The sequence below is a fragment of the Paroedura picta genome, unplaced genomic scaffold (assembly GCF_049243985.1).
Source record: "Paroedura picta isolate Pp20150507F unplaced genomic scaffold, Ppicta_v3.0 Ppicta_v3_sca22, whole genome shotgun sequence".
NCBI classification, from domain to species: domain Eukaryota; kingdom Metazoa; phylum Chordata; class Lepidosauria; order Squamata; family Gekkonidae; genus Paroedura; species Paroedura picta.
The window spans coordinates 3,479,313-3,500,288 of record NW_027518619.1 but is presented as its reverse complement, the minus strand read 5'-3'; the positions used below and the strand labels follow the sequence as shown (position 1 = coordinate 3,500,288).

Below are 20,976 nucleotides of genomic sequence, written 5' to 3'. Positions count from 1 at the left end.
GATTTCAAAATTATTATAGTTTAACAAAAAATCTTGAAAGTACTGTATATGTCTACAATACAAAAGTCACCTCTCAAGGGACCTAAAATGTCCTGATTATTTCCAATGAAAAAATTGAGACATTTCTCAAACTTTTTCATGCTGTACATTTTGGGAAGAGTGAAATGCTGTTGTAAGACAAGGCAAGTATCGTCTCGCTCAGCTAGAATATTTCATTGGGTTGCTGTTTTTTCAGTGTTCTCTGAATTTTCTAGTTATTCTACAGGAAAAAATGAAAATAAATTTTTAAAAAGGAAAATGTAGAAAAAATACTCCCCCCCATTTTTCCATTTCCCCCCTCTATGCATGCATTGCTTTAATTAAGAGTTTTACATTTCAACAGCTTCTTCTAAATAGTGCTGAATATGCAACAGCTTATTGGTCCACTTAAACTGTACTACTTACAACAATTGTACTAGACTCATAGTAACATATAAAAGGATTTCAAACACTAACATTTGGCAATTGTTAATTAGCAGTTTTTCAAGCCCTAAAAAGATTCTCTCCATCACTCAGTTTTTGACTTGGCAAACCCTTTTGCCCAGAAGTTGGTTCCAGCCAAAAATTGATCAAAATACAGTTTTCCCTCAGTATTCTCCAAACAACAATTTCACAGAATTCACAAACAGTGCTGAAAAGGCTTAGAATTACAACACTCCGTCTGTTAACAACCGCTGAGCTAAGCAACATTTTCTGCATGCAGAACTCACTGTGAAACCAGTATCTACTGATCAGTCTAGTAAAAAAGAGACAAAGCAGCAAGTAAATTACAAAAATGAGATATGCAAGCCATTTAACTAAGACTCACTTTACTAAGACACACAAATTCCCTATCAACCTCATATCTACAAACTATTTATTCTAAAATATTTGGTATTCATACATAGAAATAACAAACAAGACACCTGTACCAGATAAATAAAACAGGAATGGGGTGGTGGGAGGAGTTGGGACATTGTTTAATAGGTAGGATATCCCACCCCTGACTGCATCCCCCTCCTTCCATGCAGAAGAAGTGCTAGCCTGCAGTAAACTAGGCAACCGGCTGGGAGGGAAGGAAGAGGGCCTGGGATTGCAGTCCTGTGGAAGGGGAAGGAGGGAGGGAGCCCCAGCAGTATTCACCCTCACCCCAAGTAGCCCCGACCCTGTCAGGCCTCAGCAGAACTGCCGGAGGGGAGGAGAAGAAGGAGCGAGCCACTCCCAGCCAGTGCTCCTGTCACCCCAAGCAGCCCCAGCCACAGCCTCCCCCCTAGGGTGGGGGAGAAGGAGACACTGCCAGCACTCTCCCCACCCCAGGCAGGCCTGCTGAGGCCTCAATAGGATGCAGTGGGCCTTTTGGGGGCGGAAGGGAGGGAGTCCCTGATAGTGCTCCCCCCCTCACCTTGGACAGGCCCACCATGGCCTCTCCAGGTCTCAATGGGCCTGCCCGGCAGGGAAAGGAGGGAGTCCTTCCATTACCGCCCCCCTGCCCTGAAAAGGCCTGCCACAGCCTCTCCAGGCCACAGTGGACCTGGCCGGGAGGGGTGGAGGGAAGGCTCGCACCCACTTCATTTTTAATTTCAATGGGCTTTTTTGCTAGTAATGAAATAATGCATGTATTTCCACAAAAGTTACCCCAACAGTGACTAATTCATCGTCTATGAATAACTGTAGCTTTGTGCAAGTTGAGTGACATCCATATACATTAAGAGAATGATGATGTTTTTATAGTTTACCTCTTATTTGTAATTTAAAAAACCCAAATTCCAACACAACACATGCAAATAATTCCTGCGAAGTCAAGCAATCAGCATTTCTCTACTGTAGTCAGGCAGAATAACCAAGCATGAAAAACACACTAAGGAAAGACAAGTAAACATAAAAGCAATTTGGGTTCTTTTTGCCAGTCAATGGCAATGGCACTCTCTGCCTAAGGATAACGTACCATTACATAGGAAAGCCCCTATAGTCAAATATCATGCTAATGACTGCTACCAATTAAGTTACAGAACAAATTTGAAATTGGGAGCCCCAAGAATTACAATGAAATATGTTGGCCCCTAGTTAGACAACAATATGTTTAAAATTATTCTGAAGTCCTTGGAGGAAGAAAGGTATATATGCTAAATAAAAAAAAAATAAGATGTGCTGTCAAGAAACATAGAAGCTGAACAATGTTCTGACACCCTTTGACATTAGAGAATAGCAGATTTTTCTTAATATTATCCAGATAGCTATTCCAAAGCAGTATTAGAACAAGACTCTGAGCTTTGGTGTCTAATTTTAAATAAATAAATACATTTGGCACTTGGTAGGAAATAGCATGAAGAGTTTATTGCAACAATATGGTGCAATTTCTGCACAAAGAATGTGCTTGGTAACTTTTATGGTAGGCTTTTTATTTTATGCACTGGTGTTTTCTATTGTTTTCACCATGTGTTGCTGTTGGGTGTATTTTTCCCTTCTTCATGTCCACTCATTTTCACTTTGCAGGTGCACAGGGCTTTTTCTTTTTTTCCCTACTGCATGGATTGGGTTTCTTCAGTAAATCCGTTTTCCATTTATGATAACTCTGATTTTCTGGATCCTATTCAGAACCTGGATCTCATCCAGAATCCAAAAGAATTTTAACTAGGCATTCTTCAAATAACTTGTCAACTGGGATGACATAGCTCCAGACAAGAATATTACTGAATCCAAGGTCACATCTTCTGTGAAGGAGGCTGCTTTCAAAACTGTTGACTCAAAACAGCTGACTCCTTCTCTGAGACATCTATGGGATTCAGGAAGTTCGAGTATCTTATTTGTACAAATGATAGCCGCACTGGACAATGGAAGCAGTGAAGCTGCTTTAATTACAACAGCCCCATAAGCCTTCTGCAGTGCAAAGTCTGTTTTCTTTTTTTAATCTAAGCTAACACAAATGGAGCCTTGACCATCCTCTGACAATCGACCAAGGGACTGCAGTGCTGTAATGGGAGTATCCACCAATGGAACCTGCAAGAACTCATTATCAAATGATATTAAAGCATGTAACTTTTTAATAAACCCTGGATACCTCTTGCTAGGGGATTTTCCCACTCTGGTTTTATGTATTGTTCTTTGTTCTTATGTAAACCGCCCTGAGCCTCCAGGGAGGGCGGCATATAAATATAATTAATTAATTAATTAATTAATTAAGAATTGTTTTTCAAAAAGCTCTGGAAATAGAAAGGTTCTTACATTGGTCTCTGTTCTGGGAAAAATTATTTGTTTCTTCTGGGTTTAGTCATTTGGTTAAGTTCTGCATGATCTCTTTTCTTTAGAGCTCTTTCAGTTCTAAGGCAGTGTGGGTCTTTGGACAGGAGGCACTGTTAGTCCTCAACTTTAAAAAACCTAGATTCAAATGGGTAGCCGTGTTGGTCTGAAGTAGCACAATAAAATCAGAGTCCAGTAGCACCTTTAAGACCAATAAAGAATAAATCTTTGTTGGTCTTAAAGGTGCTACCGGACTCTGATTCTTAAAAACCTATTTGTCTGTTTAGGTATTTCAGTGCTGTCTTGGTTATCTGATAGAAAGTCTCCTTCCTCATTATTGTTAGATTCAGTACTAGAGAAAGAATCTGTATCCCAGTCTAATACATTTATTTATTTATTTATTTATTTATTTGATTTATATCCCGCCACTCTCCACGGACTCATAGTGGGTTGCCTACGTCCCCTTTTTCTATAACCAGATTCCTTCAAGGCTGCTTTAGTGGGCCAGCATGCATCCCTCTCCCATGATCTGTATCTCCCTGATCTTTCAGCTCTAGGAGGGGAGGAATCCCTGGGTTTTGGTTTCCTTCAATCACTACCCCACTGTGGCATTAGTTCTGGATTTCCTTCCTCAAGGTTTGTCTAATCATAGAAATGAATTTGGGAGGAAGTTGAAAGACTTTGGATTTTGTACATTATCCATCACCTGGGTGCTGGCGCTGCTGCCATCAGATTAGGAGCCTTGACTTTATAAAATTGACCACCGGTTTCCCTGCATATCTGCTGAAAAATGCTGTGTGGTCAGAACACAGCCAGGTTCCATAGATTAGTTAGGCCTGCAGTGTACCAACCTCCTTGAGATGTTTGGGGCTATACTAAGGTGACCAGATTTTAACATTGGTAAGGAGGGACACCATTGACCATGGGGGGGGGGGTTCTAGATGTAAAATTTTACATGTCCTCCCTTGTTTGTCAAGAAACTCAGGCCGTCTGAGGGCCCCAGAGCAATCTACACTAAGTGGCTTTTTTGTGTGTTGGCCACGGCCACCAAGGGGTTGGCCACTGCCACCAAGGAGAAGCAACTATGAACCTTGCCAGTTGTTCCAGGAGTCTTGCTTATAGAAGGATCAGCTTGCCCCTCCAAAAGGAGTCTGTCATCCTTTTGTGCCATAATTTGGAGTGGCCAACTGGTCTGGCCCTACATTGTTCTATATCAAGGCATAATGACTATCATAGTTTCTGAGGCTTATCAGTTACCCTTTGCCATTCAGGACATCAGGGGGAAGGTTTAGGACAAAGGATTTAGAGGCGGGAGAAAAGATAAGTTAGAAAAATAAGTGGTGAACCCAGAATCAGCATATGTCCTAGATAGAACCCAGCCAAGTGTCTCTAGAAAGCTCAATACCTCTCAAGGACCTACCTTACATGTTTGTTGTAACTACCGCAGCAAAGATATATATTAGAAAAGCTCCACTGATTAGAAAAGCTCTACTTTCTAGTGAGGGAAGGCCAAAAGAACAGCACTGGAAAAGGATCATGCCTCAGCACACTGCACCCCCCCCCAAAGGGTCTCAGCCAAAGCCAGCATACAGAATTTGGTCAGACTGGACAATCTTAAGTGGGAAGGTAGCCCCTGCAGGCGCTTGGCCCACCAGGAATCTTCCCAGTTGCCTAAGTCGCCAAACCACCCCTGCTTCTACTCTTTTTTAACAGAGCACAAAGGAAACAGCCCTCCCTTACCAGAAACAATAGAGATAAACCACCTCTGATCATGAAGGTTCCATTTATTCAACAAGGCAGATAGTACTTGAGACACCTACCCTTGAATTTTCCTTTTTAAAAGCTTATGATATAAATGCTAAAACTAAAAATGCACATTTACATGACTGAATTTCTAACACTAAGTCCATTTTTTAAAGACCTTTAAAAATTTTGTAGAAAGGATGGCATAGGGCAGTTTGAGAATTTTTGTCTTCGGCAATAGGTTCAAAGATTAGAAAAAATCCAGGCAAGGAGTTGCAGGTGAGCAATGATGTGGGGAGGATTAAGATGAAGAGTAGGTTCGTATATGCCGCTTTTCCCTACCCAAAAGAGTCTCAAAGCGGCTTACAATCACCTTCCCTTTCCTCTCCCCACAACAGACACCCTGTGAGGGAGGTGAGGCTGAGAGAGCCCTGATATTATTGCTCGGACAGAACAGCATTATCAGTGCTGTGGTGAGCCCAAGGCCACCCAGCTGGCTGCATGTGGGGGAGTTTAGAATTGAACCCGGCTCGACAGATTAAAAGTCCGCACTCCTAACCACTACACCAAGCTGGCTCTATGCTAATCACTTTAGGCAAAAACATAAGAAAAACTAGCAAAGCTTCTCCTGTTGTATCAAATGTGTAGCTTTGCTTGCTCTCACTGACTGCCAACTATTGAAAGTCCTCCTTGTGTGATCACTTCTAAACAGCAGACCTGTACACATCTTGCTTACAGACTTCTAATAATCATAATGCCTTAGAGGCTTAGACAATGCATATACCAAATGTAAACTGTTACGCACTATGGAAGAACACTAGAAATTTTGATACTTCCATGAGTGACTCATTGAGAGGATTCATATTTCATTTGATATGGCCCACGTCTGCTTAGTTAACAGGAAACTGATAGTTTATTTTTTATCTTCCATGCCCTATACCAACAATCAGGCTGCACAAAAATATTTTAACCTTTTAACAGCCCAACATAAATATTTGTTCAATACTAAGCATTGATTTTATTCCTCTTCCAAGACCAAATCCCTAGTAGTTATAGCTATCATCACTTTGGTAAGCGGACGGAAAATTTTTTATCTTATTTTGATCACATTCAGTCTCTCACTATGTGCTCTTTTGTGAGTCAACTTTACTATATTTTGCTCCATAAGGAAAACCAAGAAGAATGGGAAAGCTGTAATCAGTTACTGCAATATATAAATATAATAAATAACAGCTAGATAAATAACTAGATAACTAGGTATGTTATTTGTTAGGTTGTTCCATGTATCCCCCTGCGACGTTATATGTAAACCACCCAGAGCTGTATGGAAGAGCGGTATAAAAATCGAGTGAGTGAGTGAGTGAGTGAGTGAGTGAGTGAGTGAGTGAGTGAGTGAGTGAGTGAATGAATGAAGATAAGGGCTGTAAATTCAGTGGTAAACTTTGAATGAGGAAGGACCAGCTCCTGTCATCAGTTAAAAGGGTTTCAAGCAGGAGCTGATCTATCAGTAATAACTTAAATTGAATATGAATAAGGTTCAGTTATAATTACTTAGTCTAATTTTCTTGATATATTCATTAGAGGGGCAGGGAGGATACATTTCTGGAATCCTAGTTCAGGCCTGGAATCTCAGTGGTTTAGTTATATTAGTGAACTGTGTTTTTTTTTTAAACCAGGAAGTTTTAAATTCTTCTATGTTCCAGCCTGTAGAGTTCCTAACAGACCTTGGCTTGTTGTTGTGTTTTTGAATGCAGCTGATATAATCTAATAGACCTTATACAGATAGTTTATCATAACTGTCAGGAAATGGATTCAGGTAGGTAGTTGCGTTGGTCTGAAGCAACAGAACATAGCTTGAGTCCAGCGACACCTTTAAGACGAACAAAGTGTTATTCAAGGTATAAGCTTGTGTTCATGTGTGTGCATGCACACACGAAATGGAAATGGCTATTCTTCTTTATCATTTAATTATTTCCCTTCCATTCCTCATATAACCAGCTCATCCTGTGCATTAACTCCTGAGCTTTCATTCTCCTGACTGCACTTCCTGTACATGAACCCTAGAGATACGGTTGACACAGTCACCAGCTGGCTGCCAGTAGAAATCCTTGTACTGTGATGGCAGCTTTTTGCCACAGTAACATTTTGTAAAATCTGGACAGCTAATCAAAATTTATGCTGGGCATGAATTTTGAGGCTGAGAGGGCCCTGATATCACTGCTCAGTCAGAACAGCTTTATCAGTGCTGTGGTGAGCCCAAGGTCACCCAGCTGGCTGCATGTGGGGGAGTGTGGAATCAAACCCGGCTCGCTAGATTATAAGTCCATGCTCCTAACCATTACCCCAAGCTGGAAGGTTCCCTCCTGTTTTTCAAGGCCACAATATTGGCAGACAAAAAAAAATGAACAGTGCTAAAGAGTACTCCCAAAAACATTTAGAAGATAGCGGGTCTTTAAACACTATTGTCTACACCCAACATTACATAAATCTGATGAGATTTTAGAAAATGGATTCTGCCCTTCCCAATAAATTACCAATCCTTGTAAAAGTACTCTTTGATCCCTCACTCAAACATTTTATCTACGTCTTCTACCCCATGTCTCAGTCTACAAAACATGTTATACAGCGTATATCGGATCGTCTGATAGCATGCAGTGCAAGAAAGAAAGAAATCATGCATTCAGAGCATGCTTCGGTATTTATGCAGTATCTACTGTGTAAGCCTCAGAGATTTACAGAGTGTCATTTTTAAAAGGCTTTTATTATCAATGTCGGTGCTGATTAAGCCTGACAACAGTTTCTTTCACATTTAAGTATGATATTATATGTGATTCTTCCCCCCAGCACAAGAGAATAGGTAGGAAAAATGAATCAAACGAAAGACACCAGAAATCTAATGAATCCTGGGTATGAAACCTCTCTTATGCACACTATATGCAAGGGTACAATATATGTGTATATGGCCAAGAGTATATAGTAGAATTCAAGAGCCTCTTGTGGTGCAAAGTGGTAAGGCAGCAAACATGCAGTCTGAAAGCTCTGCCCTTGAGGCTGGGAGTTCAATCCCAGCAGCCGGCTCAAGCTTGACTCAGCCTTCCATCCTTCTGAGGTCAGTAAAATGAGTAAAATGAGCTTGCTGGGGGGTAAACGGTAATGACTGGGGAAGGCACTGGCAAACCACCCCGTACTGAGTCTGCCATGAAAACGCTGGAGGGTGTCACCCCAAGGGTCAGACATGACTCGGTGCTTGCACAGGGGATACCTTTATCTTTACCTTTATATAGTAGAATTAGTTAAAGTGTGGCGCATCTAAGAGAGCAAAGGGTAGTCTAGTTATGCCACTCTAGTTTTTGTTCCTGAAAATACTGGAACAGATCCGCCCTTATTCTCTGCTTTCACTGGGAATTAATTTGAGCATCTTCGTTTGAAATTCTTAAAATGTAATTCTCTCTTTCATGGGTCAAAGCAACTTACAATCTCCTTACTTTTCCTTCTCCCCACAACAGGCACCTTGCGAAGTAGGTGGGGCTCAGAGAGTTCTGAGAGTACTGTGACTGGCCAAAGATGATCCAACAGTCTTCATGTGGAGGAGAAGGAGGAATCAAACCTGGTTCTCCAGGTTAGAGTCCATCCCTCTTACCCACAACTCCAGGCTGCCTATCAGGAGAACTAATACAGAGTGTCTTTCTAAAGTAGACTCTGCTGATGTTATTGCTAAACATGAACATACCCTATATACTCGCATATAAGCCTAGTTTTTCAGCACCTTTTTCACACTGAAAAAAACCTCAACAGCTTATATACAGTAATTGAAATAAAAGCCTGCTCCAGCCAATCATTGCTCTGGCAGCTTGTAGGACTGTTGGTTTGACTGAGGGACTCTGATCTTTTTTTCCCTTTTGCCTTCACTTCTTCCTCTTCTTAATCAGTTCTTCAAAACTATTATTTTGGTTTCTGTGGGTGAAAAGCGGGGTATAGAAACCAGAAGCTATTCAATCCTCTTGACTTTTCTGTATTCGTTGGTGGGGTGGGAGGTTGGATGGGAGAGCCTGTGAGGATGGGGCATTTCCCACCCTTGGCTTATATAAGAGTCAATAAGTTTGCCCAGATTTTGGGGTAAAATTGGGTGCCTTGTCTTATATGCGGGTTGGCTTATATGCGAGTATATATTGTATATGTAACTTCAACAGACTCTAGATCACAGCTGATTCAGGGCTTCAGGCAGATACTAAATAATGTTCCTCACAGCTTCAGAGTGCATTTGCCTAGGATTGTTTGTTTAAAAGTGACCATATAACAAAAACAATGGGACACTGAGGTTGTCCCATAAAAGGGAGAATGTAAGTTGAGACTCCTTCAGGTAGGAAAAAATGAGTATATAAACCAATTCTTCTTATCACCTCAGGAAAGATGTGATTGGAATTTACTTTTAGACCAAAATCTCAATAACAAGGAAAGTTAGCACACCAATAGCAATTTGGGGGGCTGAAGCTAATGTATCTGCAAGAACAAACACTGCATTTGCAGTCATTTAGACCAGGGGTAGACCAGGAGCGCGGCTGCCGGGGGCTCCCGGGGAGTGGTGATTTTTGCACCTGTTTTGTAGCTCTAGATGTTTCAAAAATCAAGTTCTGCGCAGGCACAAAGACCACAAAGGGGTAAAAATGTGTATAAACTCACAGCCGTTAGCGATTGACTGAAGTGGGTAATACTCAGTATCACATATACATTTTTAAAACTCACACAAGGGTAGGTTTTTATAGTATCAAGTATCTAATTCCCAGAGATTATGATAAATGTGCCTCCTTCTCCTCCTCCCCCCTCCAAATGCCTAACCTATTAGCTCCTACACAATCATCTACTTAGACAGCAAGACAGAAATAGATTATTTGAGTCAGGCTTCTCTGGAGCCTCCATATGTTTTCCCCAAGTAAAATGCTTGGACAAAATTAAGTTCACTAAATGCCGCTGCTTGCCTCCATCATATGCCCTTCCTTGGGATCTCCTTCCCTTTGACGACACCAAGAATGCCGCTTTGCTTGCTTCATTCAGAAGGTTGCATTCCCATACTAGTTCACAACATGCTGACCGATTGTGTTAACCAAGATGGATGGCACTGACAAGGCGGAAACAAGTTCCCCATTAGAGAAAACAGTGGGATGCAGCGACCTTTATAGTTAAAGCAAAATGTCCCTAAAAAGGCATGAAGTGGCTCTTTAAAACACTCCCCCCCCCTTTTTAAAATATGTTTGCTAACCTAGTGCAATGTTACTGAGCACTATTGTGGGCATGCTCATTTTTCCCTCTCACTAATAATGGAAGTAAATTCTCTCACAAAGCTGCCAAAGAATATGAATCACCATCTCACAGCAATTTTCAAACGCCTATTTTCCGGGGTGGCTGAATGCTGTTTACAGAAAAACTCAGATACAACTAAAAGACCTGGATGTTTTTAAAGGCAATCAGAAGTTCAGTGAAATCTAGAATACAATTTAAAAAACAATCACAGTCAAGAGTCCAAGATCACCTGTGCACAGTAAAGCATAAGGTAAAGGACTAAAGGTATAGGCATCTCCTGTGCAAGCACCGGGTCATGTCTGACCCTTCGGGTGACACCCTCCAGTGTTTTCTTGGCAGACTCAATACAGGGTGGTTTGCCATTCCCTTCCCCAGTCATTACCATTTTACCCCCTGGCAAGCTGGGGACTCATTTTACCGACCTCAGAAGGATGGAAGGCCAAGTCAACCTGTCGAACTCCCAGTCTCATGGTCAAAGCTTCAGACACCATGTTGGCTGCTTTACCACTCTGCGCCACAAGAGCAGAGTGGTAAAAAGCATAGTAAAGCAGAAATGCAACTGTCAAAAAGCCTACCTGCACAGCCACCCATCGAGTCAGGAATCTGATACAAGCCCAGCTAAAACTACCTGGTTCTTTTTACACGGAAGGAGCAAAAAAGCAAGAAGTGGCCTGTGCAAATTTAATCCAAGCCTCACTTCCTAGGTGGGGCAGCAGCAGTTCTTCCAGAATTACTGCTGTTCTCCAGACCACAGAGAACAGTTCCTCTGTAGAAAATGGCTGCTTTGGAGGGTGGAGCCCATGACATCACAGCCCTGCTGAGTTCCCTTTGTGAGCTCCACCCTCAAAAATTTCCTAAATCAGTTGGAAGCACAATGCACACCTAAAAAGTGTGACACAGAAGTCCTGCCCATTGAATTGAAGAATACATCAGTCCATGGCTGTTAAAATTCATTTCATTTATGAAAAACACCTGAGATGACACATCTTTCCAGACCAAGCAGATTGTAAGGTATCTAATACAATCCAACTTTCAGTTTTCTATTTGTATATATATTTAATTGAACATGCACTGAATATGCTTAAGGTAAGCCCATGTATTTAACATTAACAGCAGCCCAATCTTTATAAGCAAGTATTAGCACAATTAACTGTCATTTCTTTGCAGCAGTCTTCATTGCTTAAAATCAGATTTTTCTCCAAGTTCAAATGCTCCAAGCTGCCACAGGAATTTTTCTTTAATAATCCATCTCTCTACTTAAGAGAAACTATTACTTTTAAAATATCCTGCGCAACAAAATGGGACTCTCTCAGAATTATCAATTCACTGGTTAACCAAAATCCCTTCCATCGGTGTGACACTCCATTACAGAAACAAATTAATGATGCTGCACAGACGTTTTTAGATTTACCATAAACATCTGCTAGCGTATTGTAGCATTAAAACAAGCATGCAGTCTAATATACTCCAGTTAAAAAATTCAGACATTCTGTATTGTTCATTTCTGAGCCAGGAGTTTGGAGTTATGCAGCAAAACATACATGAGCTACAGAAGACAAGAGACCAAATTATTCAAATTCACCATGACTTTTCCCATGATCCCTTGATCAAACGGTCTTCTTCACTTGTTATTAGCTTCCTTGTTTGCATTTACAACAGGCTCAGAGTTCATGAAAGATTAACATATGCTTGCAACCCAACAATCACATTTTTGCATAGTACCTTGTGCCTGAGCTGCAGAACTGTGAGAATATCCAAGAGCCAACAATGCAGTCTCCACCAGTTGACTAAAAAGCACATCTTTCCGAACCAGAACGAACTCCGCATGTTCTTCTCGGTTATCATATTCAAGGGAATTGTCCAGCTGCTCCACCACACAAAAAACAGGAATCATCAAACCTGGAGGGAGAGAGAGTTAGAATCCACAATTAGAGACCTTAAGGACATAAGACAAACCCTGATGAGGCAGACCACAGGCCAGCAGCCTCTGGACCAGCCAGCCAGATATGCTTTTAGGAAGCTCCTAAGCAAGGCAGGAAGGCCAGTGCCCACCATGTCACCCAGCAATGGACATTCCGCGTCATTATACGAAGACTCCATTTAGCTACCCTGCCTGATCCCCCCGATCAACCAACGGCTCGTGAATTTGGCTGACTTTTTTTGAAGCAACTTGACTATCCCTCATCTCATCTTAGGGACTATTACATTCTGTAAATTAAATGAACAGTTTGAAATAATACTTTCTTAACTTTGTTGCAACAAAGGGAAAATAAAACACCTTCTGCAACAAATTGTTATTAATAATGGTCTTGACAAGGAAGTTGTCGTAAGAGAAGTATATCATATATCATTATAAAATAAGCAGATACAGTGCAATCTATACCAGACTGTTCTAACCATCGAAATAAAATGGAAGTCCAGTGGCCCTTTAAGGACCAATAACAAAGCTTAAATTTGAATCAATGTTAGTCTTTGAATGACACTTTTCAATATGGTGGCAGGGTGGGCCACTCTAAGATGACACAAGGTATTAAGAAGAACTATCTCTATCAGTTTGGACAAGCAAGCAGATCCATTTTCAACTCATAGTGATTATTGCTTCAGGTGGATAGCCATGCTTGCCTACACTAAAAGAGTACGATTCAATTCCAGTAGTACCTCAAAAACCAATATTTCCAGTATATAAGCTTTCAATATTCAAAGGGAGCTCTCAGAAGCTTTTACATTCTGGAAATTTTTGTTGAAGATGCTAGTGGACTAAAATCTCGATATAGTGAGGGTAGCTACTAACATTTCTTCACCCTTACAATTCCATACAAAAATATAAAAATCGTTCAGCGGTTTTAACTCAATTGTCCCTTCCGTGCTACCTACAATTTGTCAGATCCAAGGCTCTCAAAAAGAATCAGAGAACACAAAAAGGCACTTGCAGCTAAAATGTCTTATGAGAGTTGCACTGAAGGGCTGCACTTGAACCAGTCAGACAACTGCCTCACAGAAATGGGGAATGAGAATTTTCCAATAAACAAACTGAGGAGCCCAAATTACTGGTAAATACGGATTCTCAACTGCTGCCACTGCTCCCTCGTGGAGAATGTTAGTTCTAGTATCCTACTGTTTTCTTTACTGCACTAGTATCCTATTTTCTTCCATTTTACTTTCTCCCCTTTCTTCACAGACCATGCGTTCACACTTTACAATGCTTGAGTACACATACTCCACTTTGTGTTTGTTTTCTAAAATTCCCAAAGCCGGCAAGGCCTGGTTTCCTCTTACCATAATGTACTAACGTAGATGTAACACTAACCATCTGCAGGGTTAGAATACAAGAAAGTCTCCCATCTGGGAGCAGCAAACCATGACTTAGGGAGACACTCCTGATGCTCAAACAGTGCGATTTTTATTTTTGCTTTCACGGTTTTCTGTTTTTCCTGACGCCCTTTGTCAACACTGTGGGGACTATGCAATCATCACTAAACAAGGCAGATAAAATCACAACCTCCGTGAACATTATAAAGCTATCTACATTGTGGGTAAGCTGCGATTCTTGCTCCAGGAAACACGACTATTGTATGTGTTTTCCTGTAGAGGTAATAAATGTACTGTTCTCTACAATTCTGCAGAGGTAATAAATGCTCTATTCTTACGGTTGCACATGAGCGTACATTAGGCCTCCATCATCAGATGCCCCGATAATTTTTAATTGCTTTTCCTATATTGGCAGTAAGTTCCCCTTTTCATATTTGACAATATTCACATGGCTTAAGACAAACAATATCCCGCCTGTAGTGAGACTTAGCTCTCAGCTTCAAGACTACCCCTGCCACCTTGTTAGCTGACAATACTGGTGGACACACTGAGGACTAGACAAACTGGCCGAAGAAAGCATCAATTTCTCAACATGGCTCCTCCTTTGGAACGGTGAGGCCCTTTTAATACCTTGGTGTAGTAGTTAAGAGTGTAGTTGTTAATAGTGTGGACTTCCAGTCTGGCGAGCAGGGTTTGATTCCCCGCTCCCCCACATGCAACCACCTGGATGGCCTTGGGCTCGCCACAGTACTGATAGAGCTGTTCTGATGGAGAAGTAATATCAGGGCTCTCTGAGACTCACCTCCCTCAGAGGGTGTCTGTTGTGGGGAGAGGAAAGGGAAGGAGAATGTAAGCCACTTGGAGACTCCTTCGGGTAGAGAAAAGTGGCATATAAGAACCAACTTCTATCTGAATACACTTAAAGAAGAACAAGCAGTCAGCATTCTTGAACTATCACTGTTCCATATTTGTGTTCTCATTTTCAGCCCGTAAATAATCAGACACTTCCTGCTTATCTTAATGCATTGTGAAAGTCACTGGAGCACAGTGGGGAAATAATTAATGCATTGCTTGTCCAGTCAAGCTATTTCCATATAAACTTTACATTCTATGCTCTATCTCCAAACCAGAACTTGTTCAATTATAATATCACAATATTAAAAGTGGCCAAGTAAAATTGATACTGGGGCTCACTGGCAAGGCACTAAGAAAGATCACAACTGCAGATTTCTGGAGGGAATATCTCACGCTACAACCATCTGCTCTTCTGCAAGCGAAACCCACCAAAATTATTAAAAATTAAGAACAAATAGTAGCTCAAAACCCCAAAGAAATCAGATCGTACATAGTTACTCCCACCCATCACAAACACAAAAAGCTAGGGGAAAGTAAAAAAAAAATCTGAGAAAACAAGTTTTTCAAATTAGAAAGAAGTTTATTTTACCTCGAATGTATTATAGTAAACATTTAAATCACTGCCACAGAAGAAGCCATTAGAGCGAGGGGAGGCACAAAGCAGGAAAGTCTCCCATCATGCCTCAGTTCCACTAAGCCCAAGAATCCTCGTAAGTCCAGATGCCATTTCTAAGGCCAGAAATAGGAGAGGGACATGCAAAAGTCGCTGCCCAGCACTTTTCATTTCCATCAAGAACCTCTCTTCTGGTCAAGGCTTTTTTTTTTTTAACTTAACCTTGGCATTTATGTGTTGGATTTTACATGTTCCCAGCTGCTTTAAGTGCAAATGTTATTAACAATTAATTGCAGTTTGCATTTTTATTAAAATATACTTACACTATCATTATTCACGCAGAGTGATCCTAAAGGGGATTTGATCCAGTCTCTCACAAAAAAAATACAGAATCCAGGCATGATCGGATCATACCCAGAAATCAGGCAAAGGCTATACATGATTCAACAACAGGAAAAACTGCTCCAAATGTAGAAAACAAATGTGCCAGCAACATGACAGTGCTAAGCTTCAATGGTAAAGGACACAATTTATTCATACAACCTGCATAAGGTGATCAGATTTTAACATTGGTAAAGCGGGACACAATTGACCGGGGGTTTCTTGATTTAAAATTTGGTCTATATGGAGCAACAAAAAGTTTCATAGAACGCATAGAACACAAAAATAGTATTGTAATATATATATTTTTAATTTCAACATAAGTACAATTTGCCAGGTACCCCCAGATGTCCCTCCCTCCTGTCACCTTAACTGAGAATGGTTTTTCTTAAACTTATACCTGCCTCCCCAGAAAGGGAGGAAATACAGAAATATAGATATTTCTACATACTTCAATGAGTAAAAAAAAAAAAATCCCAGGGTTGAAAATACTCACTCTACTGATTATGTAGGGAGTATATTTTTGTATTTTAGCAGCAGTGGGACCTTTTGAAAATAAACCATTTCATAAAATCTCAGGGTTCTACACCCATGCTTTAGAATAAGCCTCAGTGAATTTGGAGGGATCTAAATCTAAGTAAATCTGCATAGGATTGGACAGTAAGACAACTTCACTCTTTTTTCCTTTCTTCCACAAAATGCTGATGTAGCGGATAAAGCTGCTAGAACCCACTGTCTTTAATGTTATCCCTATTCACATGGCCTTTGAAAGTTCACCGAAAATACTGCCTCTCATTCTGGAATGTAGGGCAGGATTATTCATATTTAACTCCTAACCTGAAATCTTAAATTTCTGCTACATTCCAGAACCCCAAAACATTCTCAGTTAATGTGCAAATGATCTTTTCCAGCACTCAATTCCTAAACTTTAGTCCAGAATCCCAGACTATAGAAATATAGTAACATGAGTTAAGATTTGTCATTTCAGACACTCTGAGGGCATTAGCTACACATTTCCAACCTGATTTTCAAGATGTATTCCTTATATATGATTATACCTGACAAAGTATAAACTGCTAGCAGGAATTGAGGTAGGGCCTATCCAAAAACAAAGCAAATGTTAATTGTTTGATCTGTTACAAGGTTTGAATTGAAAAAAATTACTTTTATTTATCTATTCACTTACTATCCAATCCTGGAACAATGCTTTATATCAACACAATGCAAACTTTATTCCAATTCTACAAAGACAAACATAGCATTTAAAAAGTTTGGTGAAGTTTCCAAAAATCTGTACGAGAATCACAACCCACAATGGGGAGTTGCCAGAAAAAATATTGCCCCAAACTTTTCCTAACCTGCTAAATTCTGCTGATTATGAAACCTTTCTGAGGTTCACACTGCAGCACAGGTACCTTTAGAAATTCACAACATGGAACTAATCCGTGCCACTGGCCCATTTCTGACACATTAACATTACAAGCGCTTGGGAAGAAATTAAGTGGGTCAAGAGTCTAAGAAATTCTTCAAAGAACAACCAAATTGTTGTATGTGCCTCAGAGTTTCAAACTTAAAAGAAAGCCTTTTCTAAAGATGTTTTCTATCCATGCTAGAGAAAGAAAGCAATAATACAAAGCAAAGGGAGTAAGGGGACCAAGGGGTGCAGCCAATGGCTGTACATCAAGTCCCAAACTACAGGAGATGCTGTTCCTCCACCTCCTTTTTAACTGGAATCAACTGGTGCCCAAACCAGCCATAAAAATTATCTGAAGAAAGGAGGGGAATGGGATCAGCAAGTAAGTTGCACACAGTGAAAGAATGGAGCATGCACAGACCCTTGTAACAACCTGTTTTGGTGTCTTATACCAAAATTTGGAGGGAGGAAACACAGAAATATGACTCTGGAATCCTCCATGCAAGTTTTGCACCCACAGCAGACTGGACTGGGGCCGAGCCAAGGGGAAAAGCAGCTATAAAAAGCCAAAGAAAACCAGAAGAAACAATACCCAGCAGGTAAATATCATTTAAGTAAAGAATTCATCCCAAATCCTTATCCTATGGAGTCATATGCATATTTCAACATGCTGGTACTAGATTCAGGTTTTATTTTACATTGAAAATGCTGAAATAGTTTTGTGTAAAATAACTAATTGATTTTATTTTATTATAAACATAAATTAGTTATTTTACACACAAAAAGCAATTTCATCGTTTTCAATGTAATATGTTTTTAGCCACCGCAACCTGGATACTTGAGAAGATCATTCTATGCATTACATGCTTACCCTGCCATTCTTCAAAGAAGCTCAGGAAGTTTCGCCACTGAAGGTCATATTTAATGCTTTAGGAAAAGCATCTGCCTTTCAGGCTACCTGGATTTATTTATTTTATTTAAGCCCCACCCAACTGGGGCCCAAAGCAGCTTATGTTGTTCTCTTCTCCTCCGCCATTTTATCCCCCCAACTCGCTGAGGCAGTTTAGGTGAGAGTATGTGAATGGCCTAAGCTTCCATGTATGTGAATGGCCTAAGCTTCCATGACAGAGTGGAGATTCAAACACAGGATTCCCAGATCCTAGTCCAACATTGTAACCACTACATCTCACTTGTCAGTCTATAGTAGATAAGAGATTCTGCTCCACAGAGATTCTACTTCACTATCCTTTTGACTCCAAAGCACAAAGTCACAGAGCTCACAATTTTTAAAGAGAATCCATTGTTTTCAACAAAAGGCAGCCTATACATTGTGATTAGTATTGTTTTCCTTTGCTGTTACAATTTCCTAGGAAGAAATGAATAGACCCAAGACCTACAAGTGCATCAAAGGCAAAATAGGATCCTGGAAAAGGTATATTAAAAATAAGATATGTCTTTTTACAACATAAGTAGTTCATTTTTTTTTTACAAATAGCCCATATCAGTATATGATAAGAACTAATGTAAAATATTTCACTTCACCGGGGCAACACCATTGAGAATTTATAATAGTATAAGACGTAAATGGTGTCACCTTTTTAAAAGCACAGCCTACAAAACAGAGAATTCAGAAGAACTCCCTGGGCAGCTATGATTTTTAAAATGCCAATTTCTATGCCAAATTCCACCCACAATTAATTTTAATGATCACATTGCAGTCTTAAAATGTAGAACTACAGACCCTGTACTAGCTTGTGAAGATGTCATATGTAAACTTTAAAGTTTAAAAAAATCAGAAGAAAATTAATGAAGGTTCTGTTAATGTATTATGAGTATACAAAATCATGCTGAAATTAAATTAAAATGCAGTACTTTTATACCCAATTTGGAAAGACTTGACTATATGAAAGACTATTAGTGTGACATTATTATACAGTCATTCTACAATTTAGTGATTCCGTTAATAATTTGGTAGCCTGATAAGTATCTGTTAATATCCAACAGTATCTGACCTTGCATAAATATAATGGAAGACCCCAGAATTGGTGGCATCCTGCCTTTTTAAAATATATTATGGTGTGATCATATCAACACAATCAAAAATTTCATTTAGGAACTGGAACCCCTTGCCGTACACTGTAACCACATTTGAAAACTAGCTTGGATGTTATTGTTTCCATTTCAGTTTTTTTTAAATTAAACTGTTTATCTCTGAAGTTACTGATAAAACCAAGAAGAACTGACCATTATAACATCTGTAAAAAATTTATTACAATTTTAATTGTTCCAGAAGGGCTAACTGACATTAGTTTTGCAACCCTTTGTTTCAGTGCTACTAAGGCCCATTATGCACGGCCGCCGAAACGGCGATTTCGGGTCACGTGGAAAACGCGGAGGGGGAAGACGCGACACATACCGGTTATGCACGGGGCGGGGCGCGACGGCGGCAAAACCCAGAGTAACCGATTATGCACGCGCCGATCCGGGCGCTGCTTCTGGTTGCGCCCCGCTCACCCGGAAGCTGCGCTTTCTTCCGCGTTTCACTGACGCGGCTTTTTCGGCGGCATGCACCGAAGCTGCAGCCGGTTGCAGCCGGCTCCGTGCGTTATCCGTGATTTTAGTCGCCGCCATTCCACCCCGAATGTGCGCTAAAACCCCCGTGCATAATGGGTCTAAATGATGCTTTATAGTTGACCAGCTCTAATCCCTTGGAATAATGTCCACTGTAAGAGGGACCCTAGTGAAGACACAAAGGTCATTAGAAGGAAATGCAGGTGGATGGATGGGTGGGGTGGAATCTTTAGGAGACCACCAACATGCTATTGGTGCTCCCAGTATAACTTTGCCTGAGCACCTGAGATGCTGTGCCACTTCTTCTGAACCTTCCTGAGTCACACTGCTGCCAAAGAATGGTCCTAGAGTGAACTGTGTTGCTATATCCCCTTTCCCCACTATTCTACCACTTTTCCTATACTCCACTGTTTCCAAGTACAATTCAGCTGTAGACACAAGAACCGGGATACATCAGCATAGACATCACAAAACTTTTCAGCTGTTTCCCCAGGTGGCATCAAAACAAAGCTGGCTGCTACTGACCAACTCTTAGTTTTGCCATGGGTGGGCTGACAATTGCTGACGAACAAAATAATACTATTCTTGTACTATATTTTATAGATATTAAAGTTGGGTCCAAACTTTATGGTCATTGGATTTGGTATCTAAGGGAGAGTGAGCCGAGGAGTGGAAAGCCACTTCTGGATAGACCCATTGACAATAATCTTCATAAGTTTTGAAAAACTGCTTTGTTTATGCTGCAAACTGAACAAACAGCGGAGGTACATATAACAGGACTCAAAAGGTTCACATACAGCATGTGCCAGGGGGCTGTCCATTTTCCTACTCAACACTTTGCTCACAAGGTATTTTGATTTTAAACGCACAAGCAAAATCCCCAGCACAACCCAAGGTTACCAATTTTGGTTTTGAACTAAAAGCAAACGGCCTGAAACATGGGGCTACATGTTCCCATGCCTAATGTTAAAAGGATTAGGGGGGAAAGAAAGCATTTTTCTGAAGTCTTCATTTCAGACAGTCAATAAGATGCAGTCCTGCACAGTGCCAGCAACACAAGTACGTTCCTGTCTTCCTATTCTCACTCTTCCAGGAACATATAAGTTACTGCGGCTGGGAAAGCCTCCACTACTTGCCTATCATGCAATGAGTTAAGGGTCACCATTTTCTCAAACTGAAAAGTCGATGCCGGAAGCAAAATTAGCACATCCGCCATATGGTACAGTTCTTAGATCAATGTGTCTGGGGTTTCCAGCTTATCTGAGGCTTTACTTGTGACCTCAATAGCCAATTCAGCCATCATGTGCACGAAAGACTTTTGAAAAACAACTAGGGGAGTAACTTTTATCAGTAGAGGGGATGGCTCTTACTCTTAATGGAAAAGGTGGTAAAGCAGCCCTCTGTGTGCTCTACCAGAGATGTCTTCCTCCCGCTCCATAGGAAATATTTCAATGTGCAGAATTTATATCACTGTGCTAAACAAAGAACTGGGTCCATGTCAATATTCAACTACTGCTTTTACGTTTGCATTGTACAA

The 20,976-nt window shown here is 40.6% G+C and overlaps 1 protein-coding gene across 3 annotated transcripts in view; it reads right to left on the bottom strand.

The window, feature by feature from the left end:
• LOC143828385 (DNA-binding protein SATB2) overlaps positions 1-20,976 on the bottom strand; it is a 179,914-nt gene that overhangs the window by 147,813 nt on the left and 11,125 nt on the right. For all 3 annotated transcript variants that reach the window (XM_077318779.1, XM_077318782.1, XM_077318780.1), the window contains one exon: positions 12,019-12,195. In XM_077318779.1, coding sequence (XP_077174894.1) covers positions 12,019-12,195 — 177 coding nt within the window. The remainder of the gene's footprint in view (positions 1-12,018; positions 12,196-20,976) is intronic.